The sequence below is a fragment of the Pipra filicauda genome, unplaced genomic scaffold (assembly GCF_003945595.2).
Source record: "Pipra filicauda isolate LSUMZ 115617 unplaced genomic scaffold, ASM394559v2 scaffold4_size7858003_pilon, whole genome shotgun sequence".
NCBI lineage: Eukaryota > Metazoa > Chordata > Aves > Passeriformes > Pipridae > Pipra > Pipra filicauda.
The window spans coordinates 1,913,889-1,928,496 of record NW_024104643.1 but is presented as its reverse complement, the minus strand read 5'-3'; the positions used below and the strand labels follow the sequence as shown (position 1 = coordinate 1,928,496).

The 14,608-nt window shown below is 38.1% G+C and overlaps 1 protein-coding gene across 9 annotated transcripts in view; it reads left to right on the top strand.

Moving 5' to 3' along the window:
* NAV3 (neuron navigator 3) overlaps positions 1-13,443 on the top strand; it is a 534,722-nt gene extending 521,279 nt beyond the window's left edge. For 8 of the 9 annotated variants that reach the window (XM_027747750.2, XM_039386754.1, XM_039386755.1 and 5 more), the window contains 8 exons: positions 118-286; positions 1,022-1,257; positions 3,240-3,394; positions 4,278-4,349; positions 4,782-4,978; positions 5,602-5,720; positions 8,385-8,588; positions 10,778-13,443. In XM_027747750.2, the coding sequence (XP_027603551.1) occupies positions 118-286; positions 1,022-1,257; positions 3,240-3,394; positions 4,278-4,349; positions 4,782-4,978; positions 5,602-5,720; positions 8,385-8,588; positions 10,778-10,897 (1,272 nt within the window). In that variant the 3' untranslated portion in view covers positions 10,898-13,443. The remainder of the gene's footprint in view (positions 1-117; positions 287-1,021; positions 1,258-3,239; positions 3,395-4,277; positions 4,350-4,781; positions 4,979-5,601; positions 5,721-8,384; positions 8,589-10,777) is intronic. The other variant, XM_027747746.2, reaches the window with a different exon arrangement.
* The last annotated feature ends 1,165 nt before the right edge of the window (positions 13,444-14,608 follow it).

Below are 14,608 nucleotides of genomic sequence, written 5' to 3'. Positions count from 1 at the left end.
ACCACTATTAAGCTTCATTCTTAATGTTGCTGTTCTTTTTTTATGTCTGTAGGGAGTTTTCCAAACTATTTTCATTCAAAAAACATTTTTATGTCTTATATTTTTGTATAATTTCAGGAATATATTTTCCGAGTGGACCCAACTACTAGCCTGGGCTTAAGCTCTGACTGCATTGCTAGCTATTGTATAGGGGATGTAATTAGAGCCCATAGCCTAGAAGTGCCTGAACTGCTGCCTTGTGGATATCTGGTTGGAGATAATAACATCATCACTGTGAACCTGAAAGGTAAAACCTCAAGAATATTTTTGCAGATACTGTAGAATTCTTTACTGCAATTCCCCATCCTTTCACAATTATTTTTCTTACACCTGACCTTTCTGTATTTTGTCTCCAGTTCCACATAAACTCTCTGTGAGACATTGTATAATACCTAACGCAGTGTGGCCTTTTGAGGGAAATGTAAGAATATCTCTGTCCTTCCCTGCCTCCCTGCCGAATCACAAAAAAAGTACAGATTTCTAAATAGTGGCAAAAAAAACTAACACCAAAACAGAGATTGTGATGAGAAATATTTATGCTTTATCCCTTTCCACAGGAAAAATTCCATACATTTCAAAAGCTCTAGGGATTTGCTATTGGAGGGCAGGGGGGCCTTCAGAGAACTTTACATACACTGATGTGACAACTGGTAACCCTTGTGGCTGTCACTTTAACCTTTTCTTTGTCATGGCTGCCTGTAATGTCTGAAGCATATATCTTTGCCTCACTGAGCCTTCGCTTTACATTTACTTTGATTTCATCTCTTCCACTCATCTCGTCTCACTACTACTGTTTAATTTTCTGCTGCTGTGGAAGGATGTCAGTATTTCCGCAGTAAGTGGAGGTCCTTGATAGGGATTTGATTTAGGCAGAAGTATCTTACCTTGATTTCAGCATAGCACTGATGCCATCAGGTGCCAGGCCAAATACCTAGCTTAGCAAGGATGAAGAGAGACCATTTTTCTTGTCTTTTGTTCCCAGGAGTGGAAGAAAACAGTCTGGACAGTTTTGTGTTTGACACATTAATTCCTAAGCCAATTACCCAACGGTACTTTAATTTACTGATGGAGCATCGCAGAATTATTCTGTCGGGACCCAGTGGCACAGGAAAGACCTATTTAGCTAACAGACTGGCTGAATATATTATAACCAAATCTGGCAGGAAAAAAACTGAGGATGCAGTTGCAACTTTTAACGTAGATCACAAGTCAAGCAAGGTAAGTTACAGTCAAAAAGATAATCTATTGCCCAATTTGTAGTGACGATGCAGAGCAGATTCTATTAATTGGAGTACTCTTTTGCTGCTCAGTTAGCATTTTTCCTTCAAGAATTCAGTTTCCAGTCCCACTGGTGTACAGGGACCAGATCTTTCTGTTCTAAACAAACCTTTGAAGTACTGTGAAGGAAGTCTCAATTTTCCCTCTCTCAAGGAAACCCACTTTAAGGGGAGATGCAGAGTCAAATTCCTATTAATTTAATATAAATTAAATTTTTGGAGTGTCTGTAATTCCTTTGTCAGAAGGTTCACTATATAGTAATACTAGTGTAACATGCTTTTTCATGAAGATAACATCAGCTTTTGTTAGCAAAGATTTCAAAATGGGGATTTTGAATTATTGTGTTGGGTTTAGCTTCTTAATCAGCACTGGATAAGTACAACTGTTGTGGTTTCTATCAGGAAGCTGACCATACTGAAATTACCTTACACACTGTGTCACATTCACAGTGATTTACATAGCTTAGAATATCAGGCTTCCAGCATAACTACTGTGCTAGCCACAGATAATACTATTCACTTGCTGTCCTGAATTGGGTATACTCCTGACATGGTACCAAGGGAAAAGAAAATGAAGGGGTTTGACAAGAGCTTTCTGGTTTGTACAGAACATAATGAATGCTAACATAATATAAGAAGAAAGAATATACAGATCCCAAAGGGGCAAGAGGACCATTCCAGTAAAAATAACCACTTTTCACTGTCTTTATGCAAAGGATTTGTGATGCCATTTACTTTGGCAGGGGAAGTGTTTATGTTTTATTGTTATACTATACACATCTATAAAGAAAATTGTCCCACAAAAGAGCAAGCTTTTGGATTTATGGTAAACAGCTTGGTCTATGTCTTTTGGAGTTTGGCTGTTGTTTTTTGGTTTGGTTTGGTTCCCCTCCCCATTTTCCTTTGTTTCTATCCACATTTATATAGAACTTTTGATTTTCTAGTAAAAAAAAGGAAAAAAGCAACATTGTCAAATACCAAGTGCGTTTGTATAATACAGATGGTGCCATTCCATGGAAGAAACCCATAATGTTCCCCTAGAGACACCTGATCATAAAAAGGCGAAGAAAAATCTTTCTTGAAATAAAAAAGGATTGCATGTTCCCATAAAAGAAGAAAAGATTCTGCTATCCCTGATCCAGAAAGTAAAATGACAATAGGAACTTTGTTCATAATACTGAGCATTTCCAACCCTGACAAAATTAGATACCTCTAGAGATACAGCTGTAAAATTCAACTAGCCCAGATCTTCAAGGGCAAGAAAGTGTTGACAAAAATATTAAATGTTTTGATTATAAAACCCTCTCTTTTCCTCCAGTACTAAACAGCAACCAGACAGCCGACAGGAAAAAAGAATTTATGCAACAAATCTTATATTGGGGTGGGATATAGCATTCCCAAAAGGGCAGGCAGATTTTCAGTGGGAGTGATGAAAGGAGGTATCTGAAGGAGCAGTTTAATACACCTAGATTGTGTGATAGTTTGGTGGGGTTTTTTTGATATATAAATGTGGCATTCATAAGAATGAAGGTCTAAAAATTAATGTATCTCAGCCCATTGCAAATGACCTATTTATTGCAACCTATTTTCCTCTGGAAATATTTTACCAGCAAATTTCTAAGGAATGTATCCACCAACTCAGAATGCTTCAGTCATTTACCTTATGTTTAGTACCTTTTTTTTTTACCTATGTGGTTTCAGTGTTGCCCTGTCTAAGCAGCATCTTCCTGCATGTGCAGATCTAACTGAATAATCCACAGAAGGGAAATTCTTTAGCAGTCATTTTATCTTTCTAAATTTTTTTTTCCACTAAAATTACATCTGTGGTCTAATTGGATTAATGTTTTCTGGGTGTTTTGTTTTGTTTTGTTTCTGTGTTTGTTTGGTTGTTGTGGTGGGGGGTTTTTGTTAATTCTGCTGAAGGATCTGCGACAATACCTAGCAAACCTAGCTGAGCAATGCAGTGCTGACAACAATGGTGCTGACCTCCCTGTCGTCATAATTCTTGATAACCTCCACCACATCAGTTCACTAAGTGACATCTTCAATGGTTTCCTCAACTGTAAATATAATAAATGGTAGGTAGTAGCTCTTCTCTCTCCTTTCACACACATTTTGCAACTAAAACAGTAAAAGTTCTTTGTTATTTTACAAAATAAAATGTCCCATTGGAAACTTAGGACTCCCGGCCCTTATGTGCTTCAATAATTTTAACCCTCTTTAGCAAAGTAGTTAGTTGTCTGCTTCACTTCATTTACATGACTCCTGTGCTTCTCAGTGAGATGTAAATTTAACACAAGATTTAAGTAAGTACTTAAGCATTTGACTTATCCTTTGCACCCTGTCAGATTACACAAGCTCGTTAGTACCATGAGGACATCTTATGGTAGAATAAGAATTACACTTTGTAATAGTGGAATCTGGGATAAATCATGACATGCAGAAGCAGCTGTATATCTAGCATACTTGCCCTTCCCACAGTTTATAGCAGTGCAGAAGTATGGAGTTTGCTGACTCCTTTATTCTCAAGCAAGACTAAAAATACTGTTTTCTGGAACTTGTACTAGCCTACAACATTGGTTATTTCTGCTGTAAAAGTGCCATCATAGGGACTTCCCTTCATAAAATCAGGGCATGCAATGTCTTACTCATGAGATTCATTGGCTTCTGAAATTAAAACACTAAGGTCTACTGCAAAATTATGAATTACATTAAGACATGTTTGCTTATTTATTTCTTTATTATGGATAAATACTAGGAAACTAAAAATGCGCAGAGAGGGAAATCATACAAGAATAAACATTTTTTAAAGGACACCTCAGAAATATTGTAAATCTAAGTCTACAATACATCCAGAGACTCTCTTGAAATTGGGCTAGTGCAGATAAGAAGAATAAATATTCTCCAAATATTTGAATGAATTCTCCCTCAAAAAAAATTCTACTGCTTTTCTCTTTTCAGTCCCTATATTATTGGAACTATGAACCAGGGAGTTTCTTCTTCACCAAATCTGGAGCTGCATCACAATTTCAGGTATGTCCACCCTGTATGTACTGTGGCCGTGTTTGCACAGCTCCCTGCTTCTAAGCCCTTCTTTGATAAATATTGATCTTGTGTCTCACCACAGCAAAGTATTTTAGTTTCAGTGTCTCTCCTCTGTTGATGGGTTTTTGAATGGTGTTGGGGAATGGTGAAAGAAATAAGATACCGTCTGGCACCCCTAGCAAGTTGCTGAAGATGATTGCATTCCTGCATTTCATTTGTCTTCAGCAGTGTCTTGAATTCCTGCTGGAACCTGAAATGGCTGTGTTGAAGTAGTAAGCATTAATGAGGTTTATTGGAGCAGTTTTATACTTGCTGACTAATGAGACTCAGAAGCTTATGGCATTACTTTCATGTATGTGTTTAAGAGGAAATAATGTACTTGCTCTTTATCGCTGCTTGACATTTATCTCTTCTACCCAGGTGGGTGCTGTGTGCTAATCACACAGAGCCTGTTAAAGGTTTCTTAGGCAGATATCTGAGAAGGAAACTGATTGAAACTGAAATAGAAAAGAACGTACGCAATAATGAGCTCATGAAAATCATTGACTGGATCCCCAAAACATGGCATCATCTCAACAGCTTCCTAGAAACGCACAGCTCTTCAGATGTAACCATTGGTGAGTCCATTGGTGGAATTGTTGGAAATAAGGATGCAGGCTGAACATTTTAGGGATTTGTGAAGGATATATTGTTCTTTTAAAAGTTGTCATCTCTCAATGGGAAGTACAACATAGGTGTGGAGAATTCGTCTAGTTGTCAGCAAAACTGACATAAGAAAGAAAATTTAATGAGAGAGTTTGTATTTCCTGGTATTTCTTCCTTCATCGCTAAAGACTTTCAAGTAAACCATTACAATTTTAAAAGATTTTTTTAATAAAATTACCTCAATAGCAACTTTCTTAAGCTTAATTTTTTCTTCTGCTTTCGCACTGCAGTATAATTACAGCAATAAAAACCCTTGGACCTGGTGTCTTTTAATGGAATAACTATGTTAACAAAGAAGTCAACCTTTTATATAGCTTTCCATGAAACTTGTAAGTGTTCATTGGGCCCTAAAATTAATAAAGGGATACTAGTTCATTTTTAATAACAGGAGACTGTTAGCTTCTTTACTGTAGTCCTGTATTAGTATTCTCTTCTCTTGAGTTTGCTCCAATAGTATTATTTTAATTCTGCAAAGATTGTCTTTAATGTGTGTTCCACAGTTCCACCTTTTTTAATACACAATTTGACTTCTCAGGTCCCCGTCTCTTCCTCCCTTGCCCTATGGATGTTGATGGCTCCAGAGTGTGGTTCACAGACCTCTGGAACTATTCCCTGGTGCCATATCTTCTGGAAGCTGTGAGAGAAGGTCTTCAGGTATGTCATTTGTTTCCTAGAAAATTTTTGAAATTCTTCTCATAGGTTTTCTCCAAGCTACTTTAAACCATTGCATCCTGGTATGAATGCTGTTGCATTTGCAAGGAGAAAATCTTTGGAGGGATTATAGAAATCAGCTCAAATTCCTTTTAACCTGCTCTTACTCTGATGTATGATTGCTTTGTCTGCTCCAGCACCAATATCTTCTATTTTATGAAGTGGGTTTCTCCTCTGTGACTGGAAGAAGGTGGGCTTTTTTCCACTGCCTAAAGAGTTCACGGCAATGCTAAATACAGGTCAGATTGTCTCCGTGAGTCAAGGCAGTCTCAACCTACCCCTGCATGGAAAGGTTAATAAGTCCTACATGCTGCAAGAAAATAGCTTTGGTCTGTGTATTCCTCTCCCACCTACATACACACGTAGGTACACAGGCTTGTGGAGAAAAGCTTGTGAACAGGGATATTTTCATAGAATCATAGAAAGGCTTGGGTTGCAAGGGGCCTTAAAGATTACCTAGTTCCAGCCCCCCTGGCATGGGCATTAAATCAGGTTGCTCAGAGCATCATCCTTAAACACTTCCAGGGATGGGACATCCACAACTTCTCTGGACAACCTGTTCCAGTGCCTTACCACCCTCTGAGTAAAGAATTTCTTCCTAACATATAATCTAAATCTCTCCTCACTTAGTAAAACTGTTTCCCATTGTCCTATCACCATTTGCCCACATAAAAAAAACGTTGCTCTGCCTCTTCTTTATAAGCCCCTTCAAGTACTGGAAGATTGCAGTGAGGTATCCCCCAAGAGAATAACTCTCTGGGTTATCCCAGAGGATAGATTAGGATTTCAGACAATTCCACATATTTGGAGAAAATCTAAATCTTGACATTAATCCTTTCTTTTGTCTTTCTATCTTTTTTCCCAACCTTTATTTGGCTTTCTCCCTTTTCCTTTTTTTTTGTTTATGCACTGCAATTCTATGTCCTCTAGAAAGATGCTTTGTGGAAAGGCACTTTTTTCCACACTTGACACTGAAAGAAATTACTATACAGTGCAGAGGGAATTGTTATGGACTAATCAAAAACTGTGTAAGCAGCTGCAGTTTTTTTATCACCTTTTATTGACACAGTGACATCCTGATGTGATGGAGGTTTAGAATCTTGCCTGTTGAATATCTCATGCTTTCCTAAAACTGCTTATCTCTCTGGTACTTACATAATATTTATGTGTTGTGCAGAAAACCACCAAATATTTGATATAACAGCAACAGTAAGATTAACAACACTTGTTTAGACCAGCTATAAAAATGCACTGATATTCTTCATGCTCATATTTTACCAAGTGTACAGGGTAACTGCTTAAATGAAAACTTCAATTCTGGAGCAGATGATGGCAGCATATAGAAGAAAATATGTTTGTTTAAACTGTACCAGTTTTTAGCTGCTTTGGATAGCTTTCATAGAATAACATTATTAATAATAAATAGAAATATTTTATATTATATAATTAGGTGTTCCTGGAACTAGGGATGAGTAGAAACTGCCTTTCTAGCTTGACACTTTCCAAACTCACTTGTCAGCTACAGAATTTGCAAGCCTTGCTACAGATTCCAGAAAAGATTTCTTTTCTGTTAATCTCAGATGAAGGGAAGTGCTTCTGCAGCCTGGAGTTAGCCTACTACCTCCATAAGAAACACTTCCTCTTGGCTTAGTTAGACAGATCCCTGTTGTAGCAGCCTAACCCCAGTGTAGGGCAGAAGGAGTCTGAGTATCTCTGCATAATATAGGGAATTTGGCTGCCTAACCTGAAGCTCTGTCAGCAAAGGCCTGGGAGCAGGTGTTGCAGTGATAAGCACATCTGCCTCTAGCACTAAAATCCTTCCGTGTTTTACTCCCTTCAGGAGTGCAGCCTATCTAAATCTTCCATGAGTGTATGCCCTGCCAATATGCTGTTCCGTGGATTGCATGAGACTGAGGCGGGAGAAATTACAGAAAGCTTAGTCAATGGCTCCCTATCCCAATGTGTCATTGTCACAGCTAAAGGAAATCTTTAAAGCAGCAACGAAGGGGTTCTCGGTTAACTTGTTACTTGTGAATAGCAATGTAGAGATGGCTGCATTTTAGTGAGGAGGCTACCAGACCTCCTAAAATTACAATATCCTCATTCTTACTTCCTCTGTCATCCTTCCAGATTTGTAAGCATTTTGCTTTTTCATAGTAGGGAAAAATCTATTCCATGTGAAGTTCTTCTGCATTCCATTTTGCTAGGAGAAGCGAGCAATCTGTACTGACACTTCCTAATTCACTTTAAACAAAATCCAATTAATGTGAATTCTTTAGATAGGTCTGAGTTAATTTCACTGACGTACCATAAGCAAATTACCTGAAGGTCTCATTTCACATTGTATCAAGAACTTGTGGCTCTCACTGTTGTCTACAAGTATCAGCAGTTATGAAGTGCTTTTCAACTTGCAGCCACTCTGTGTGTTGAAGGAGCATCAGTGCAGATGAAGTTTCCTGAATGTCTTATATATATGAGTGCTGAGCACATTTGAAAGCAAAGCCCTTTCTAAGATGGTTTAGGTGTTTTTGATGATTTTTTTCCTGCTGTTGCAACTGGTACTGAAAACTCTGTAGAATACTTACCTGTTTTATATCTGTAATATAGATGTACGGGAAGAGGGCACCCTGGGAGGATCCCTCCAAGTGGGTGGCTGATACCTACCCATGGAGCTCTGCATCTCAACAACATGAGTGGCCATCGCTACTTCAGTTAAGACCTGAAGATGTTGGTTATGAAGGTTATGCATCAGCAAAGGAAGGAACAACCTCTAAGCATGTTCCACAGACTGATACAGAGGGGGATCCCTTGGTAAGATTCAAACTTTTGGGAAAAGACTTTTCAGGATGCACTTTACTGTCACATGTGAAATTGTACACTGTACAGCAAAAATCTACTGTGCACCTGTTCAAAAATGGGCTTTTAAAATGAATCCTACTATAATTTATTAAAATGTTGAAAATGAAAGTAAAATCTAACAGGAAGGTAGGTATCATAAGCATGTTAATATCTCCCTACATTGTTTGCACTTCCTATCTGCCCAGAAATGTCTTCGCTATTACAATTAATTAATTAATAGATAATTATATTATTCATTATTATAATGTTTGAGCACCACTCTTCAGCAACTTATTAATCAGGTTTTACTTTAAAAACATTTTTCTGCATTGGGCAGTCCTTTGTCTACATTCTACAAATGAAGGACCAAGATATTCACATTATCTAACTTGTCAATCATATAGAATTTAGTGTAAATGGAAATTAGGCAGCCATCCTTCCATTCCTCAGAATATTTCAAGATAGCTGATGACTGTCTTAATGTAAAAAGAATGCAAGTGTGGTGGCATTAAATGATAAGAGGTTGATTTCCCTCATTGCCATGTATTGCTTTATTTAAATACGATCCCAGACTTTTGGGTTTACCATTGCCTCCTCTGATAATGGACTATTAAAGTGCACATGTTGAACTGGACAGTGTTTTCTCTATGGATTGCCTTTATCACAATTCAAAATACCATTTTAGAGAACTGTATTTCTGGAATACAGGCAGTCCTTGGAAAAGATAATTTCTCAGAGGAAAATGCTTTTAACTCTTATTAGTGCTAAAAAAATGGCTCCTCAGCTTTATTGTTTCATATTCAAAACCAGACCTTACATCCTGAGGACGTGTAGAAAGTCACCTAATTTCCACCCATCTCCCAGTCCATAAGCTTTCAGATGACAATTTGACCCTGTGATTTGGGCTGCCAGTGAGTGTATTGGATGAGCCTCCAACACAGCAAACTATTAAGGTGAAAATACTTGGGCAGCTTGAGTTCAGTGTCCCATCACCCCTGGTCCCTGCATGTTTTGATCAGCGTCTGTATCTGACTAAATATCGGAAGCTTGAAAGTTGTGACTGGAGGGCTTGCTCCTGCCTCCAGTGGAGTTGATGGGGAGACAGACACTGCATTTGTGGAAACAAAACATGTCATGTGCAGGCTGTATTGAACACCCATCACATGTATCCTGTATTCACAAGCATGGATACCTATTAAACCTTCAGCAAAAGCTACCTGATCGTATTAAACACTGTTGAATGCCTAAAGAAAACTTTACAGTGCAAGTTAAATCCATAGAGATGTAAGGATTTCTGAGCAAACTGGAAACAGGGGCTTAAAACACAAACAGATAAAAATACCTTTATGGTTTTTCATTGCCTGTTTTCTGTAATGACAACATATTTGTTTCTTGGAAAACACTTCTTTCTAAAGCAATGTCAACGTTCCTTGCAGTCCTGAGCATGCTGGCAGAAGTGAGTCTTTTATAAATAAAATCCTGATCATTACACAAGAGTTAGCCATCAAGCATCCAAGTAGTTTTCTGGGGCTTAGTGCTGCAATTTGATGATTTTTCAGATTTCAGGCACCAGTAATCATCAAATTTAGTGGAGGCTCTACTCTCCTGGGTAGGAGGATCTGTTGCTGCTCCGCTGCTGAGGTCAGCCCATTGACAACAGATGGGACTCTTTTGTGAAGCAATTGGCCTCAGTCTTCCCCTCTCACTCCCTCCCCATCTTTCTCTTGTAGAGGGGGTATGTTACTGTGATTGTGTTTTCAGTTGCTTTTCTATTGTAGTGTACCTACACCATCCAAAAATTATCTGGAAGCTTGACAGTGTCCAAATATGGACCCAGATGTGCAGCTGAAATATGGCTTCCTTCCCCTGCCAGTGTGGCAGCTGCAGCCAGTCTCACCCCTCAATTAAAGAGAGTTAGCAGGCAGTTCCACTGTGTCCTTCTGGCTCTTTGGACCTCTAAACTTCTATTTAAAAACCAGAAGGCAATGAAAAGAGTGGCAGTAGGAGCTGCTAACACCCTGCCCTTTCTGAAATCCTTTTGTATCGTCCCTCAGCTAGATGTCAGCACACCTCAAACAGCAAGGGAGCTTAATTAAATTTTAGCACAGTCACTACAGTATTAAACGAGATGAGATTATGTAAACATTGCTTTCTTCTTTCAGATGAATATGCTAATGAGGCTTCAAGAGGCAGCCAACTATTCGAGCGCACAAAGTTGTGACAGTGATAGCACCAGCCACCATGATGACATTTTGGATTCATCCCTTGAATCAACTCTCTGAAAGGGACAAATCTTGGTGGAGGATTATGGTAAAATCTGTTTCCACGAGACCACTGCCAGTATTAAAGCAGCATGCCAAGGTCCCTGAGTGAGAATGGTGTGTTGTAGGTAGGCAGGAGACCTAATTCTGCAAAGTCAGGAAGAAAAATTGAAGTGGAAAGCTTGAATTAGTTTAATTTCAAGGCATTTCAATACATATGGAGCCAAGTGAGACTCCATTTGTCAACTGGAAAGTGCTCTAGACCAAGGGCATCTAAGCAGATTGCACACGTGTTAGCCAAACTGGATTTTTTTTTCCCTTTTCCTCTTTCTCTCTCTGTCTCTGTTTCTCTGTACAAGTTTGCAGTGAAACTTCTTTGGTTTTTTTCTCTTAGTTTATTCTGAAGCACTGCATGAATAATGCAGTCTTCTAATTCTCTTCTAACCTCTGTTGTGCCACATGGTGCTGGTCACAGGATGGCAGCGGTGTTTGTGTTATACACTACTGCCCATTCCAAAACGAGTCAAAGATGATAGTAACTCAGAAAGCACAAACAGTATTGTGCAATCACCAGAAAACATGACTGTGATATGCTGGATAAGTGCCAATTTAATTCTAACTGCCATGGTCATGGTGATGCGCTCCATCAAGTTTTTAGTACACAAGTCACAGATTTTATAAAGTTCTTTTTACCACAAGGGTCTTTTTTAACCACCTGCCCACTCCTTAACAACAGTTTTATACCAATTATTAACCAACACTGATAAAAGGCTTTTTAGGGCTTCATTTGTTTGAGCCTTTTCAGTGAAAGAAGGAACATTTCTTATGGTGCTGTCTCACTGCCTTAAAACAGATTTCTAGAACAGTTTTACAGTTTGGTTTAATTCCTAAACCATCGGTAATTTACACTGTTTTTTTCTTCATTTACTAATGAGAAAACATCAGTAACATAGTAGCCTCATACCTGTATATCATGATTTTTTAAAGTAATGGATACGAGAAAGAACAGTTGCTATATAATATTTTTATCTTGTGAATAGATTGCTCTGCCTACCCTCAGAAATACACAAGGAACCCAAACCCACTTCTACTGCCACTATAAATGCTGACAAAATCAGCTCAAATCCATTTAGTCCCATGGAATGGAATTTTTGGAGGATAGATGTTTTGAATACTTATCCAGCAGAGCTGGATACACTTGATGCAGCATGAGCACAAATATATGGGTTTTTTTTCCTTTTTCTAGTTTCAGCATGTTGTTTTGATTGCTATTGTTGTACCTGAAGAATTCAGCATAAAAGAACATTGAAGCAGTGATGTCCACTGTGGAAGAGGAAGAGTTTATACTGTAAAAGTGGGTTGGTTTTGCACAGTCTATTGGGTGGGTATTGTAAATATTGAAAAAAACAAACAAACAAACAAAAAAAGAAGCCTTGCACAAATCAAATCAAAAACAAACAAAAAAAATGTATTTTATTCTGTTGGTGTTAAGAGATGTTTCACTTGCTGAGATTTCCCATATGTTGCAAACAAATACAAGAATGCAAACCTTAAAAGCTGTTATTACCTGGTGTGTTTGTCATGTACTTACAGTTATTATGACTATGCAGGAGCTATCAATGCTACAGTCAGCACTTTTCACTATCTATATGAAGCAAATGCATTTGGGGGGGGAAAGTCTGAAAATGTTATAAGTTCACATGTCACGGCAGGCTACGAACAGATTGCATTCAGACTGCTCAGAGTAATCGGAAATGCTCTTTTACCATAAGAGACATGAGGTTGAAATAGGTGCACATGAACAAGAAGGTACCTAAGGGCTTTGGCATTGTGTAGACATGTACTGTACACCTCCATGGATGTCACCTTCAGGATGTGTATCTGGTGCTATTAACTCCTTGTGGCTGCCCTGTGGTCACTTGCTGTAACTCAAAGAAATCAATGCAGTTTCCAAATGGCACTCAGCTGCATCGCTGAATCTAGAGGTTCCTACACGGTGCTACTGCCCTAATAAAACTCTGAATTTATGCATGTAGGATTCAGTCAAACCAACATCATGCCCCCCAAATCTAGATCCATTTCTGATGCAAAATATTAGCTCATACACCTTGACTGACTCAAAGAACTCAAGCAAAGCTGCTCTTTCTTGTACCTGTGCTCTGAGTAAACCTGCAAATCTTTTCCTGCCATATTCAGCTCACAAACACACAATATTACATATACAAAACTTCCTGCAATACATCTCAGTGAGTCCACCTAGTTTACAACTCAGAAATTGTTTGTGAAGCATTTGTCTGTACACATTTTATATTTTGTACATTTTTGATGTAACATATCATGTAAATAGACAGAAACAGTGAAATAAATCATCTGAAAATTTTTGTAGTCTTTGTAAAACCCTAATAATAAGTATTTGGTGTCATCGGACTTAACTGGATGATGTATTTTCTATTGGTTTATTGTTCCTCTAGCTTGTAAACCAGCTTGCGTATATTTTTTTGCAGGTGTGCACACTGTATCTGTCTAAATTATTACTTTGCCATTAAAGTGGAATTATTTATTGAAAACATAGTCTGGTGTTTTTGCGGTCAGGACCACTCAAGAGTTAGATGTTATTTCCAATATAAGAATAGATAAATAAAATTACAAACTGAAGGATGTGATTTTTCTGTATTCAGCAGAACTAATCTCTGTAGAAACAAAATTTAGTACTGTTTCCAGTTCCTGTGATTCAGCATGATTTTTGAATGGCTATTTCCTTGGTGGGAACAGGTTGTGCTGTTCAGAAACAACTTTACAGTCTCCCCATTCTCAGGATTATTTTAAAAAACAAGTCTGTTGATTTCAGTGGTGATAAATCTGTCCAACGCTGGTGCAGTACTATGGCTTATTTTCAAACTCAAAAGACTTAGAGGTGCTTCCTCAGCAAGTATACATCAATACTGTTTGATAGAAAACAAAGAAAGAAAGTAGAATTGTGTTAGTCACCTAATCACAGACTTGGAGGTTGAAAGAGATCATTGTGCTCCTGCAAGTTGCAGCACCTCAGCTCTAAGTCTCAGCAGCAGGCCTGTAATTTCTCCTGAAAGTGCAATCTCTGTGAAAAGACCTTTAGACATATCAATACAGAGTAGAAGATGCAGCATCTCGCAGATAATATGGGTAATTATCACTGGGTAGTTTGCTTTTTTTTAAGGGCTTTATTTGCAGTTAGATCAAGAGAAAAATATCCCATACTGTGCTTTGTTATGCCTTTTCCTCTTATCACAAGCCAATCACAATCAAAACATCTTTTACAATTGTCTTGTTTGTCTTTTTGATAAAACAGGGAGCTTGCTCTTTCTTAGCTTTTCACGATAAGGCATGCCTTTCAGATCTCAGCATGTTTTTTGCAGGACTTTCTGACTACTTTGTGATTTATCAGAGTCCACTCTGAAGTGTGAGTATGAGAATTCCATGCAGCATTCCTGTGACGGTTTTACATTTGCTATAAACAGAGCTAATATCACCTTCCTACTCCCACTTCATATTTTCCCTGCTTAGGCTTCAGGGCTGACATTCACTTTCTAATTGCATCGTCCCACTGCAAGCTCAATTATCTACCAAGACCCTGATTTCTTTTCATGTTGTATCATTTTGAAATACCTAGCCCAATAGTGTCTGTATAAACTATGCCCTTTCTTCCTTAGATGTGTGAGTGCAAATTTATCTGTATTAAGACAGGATATTCAA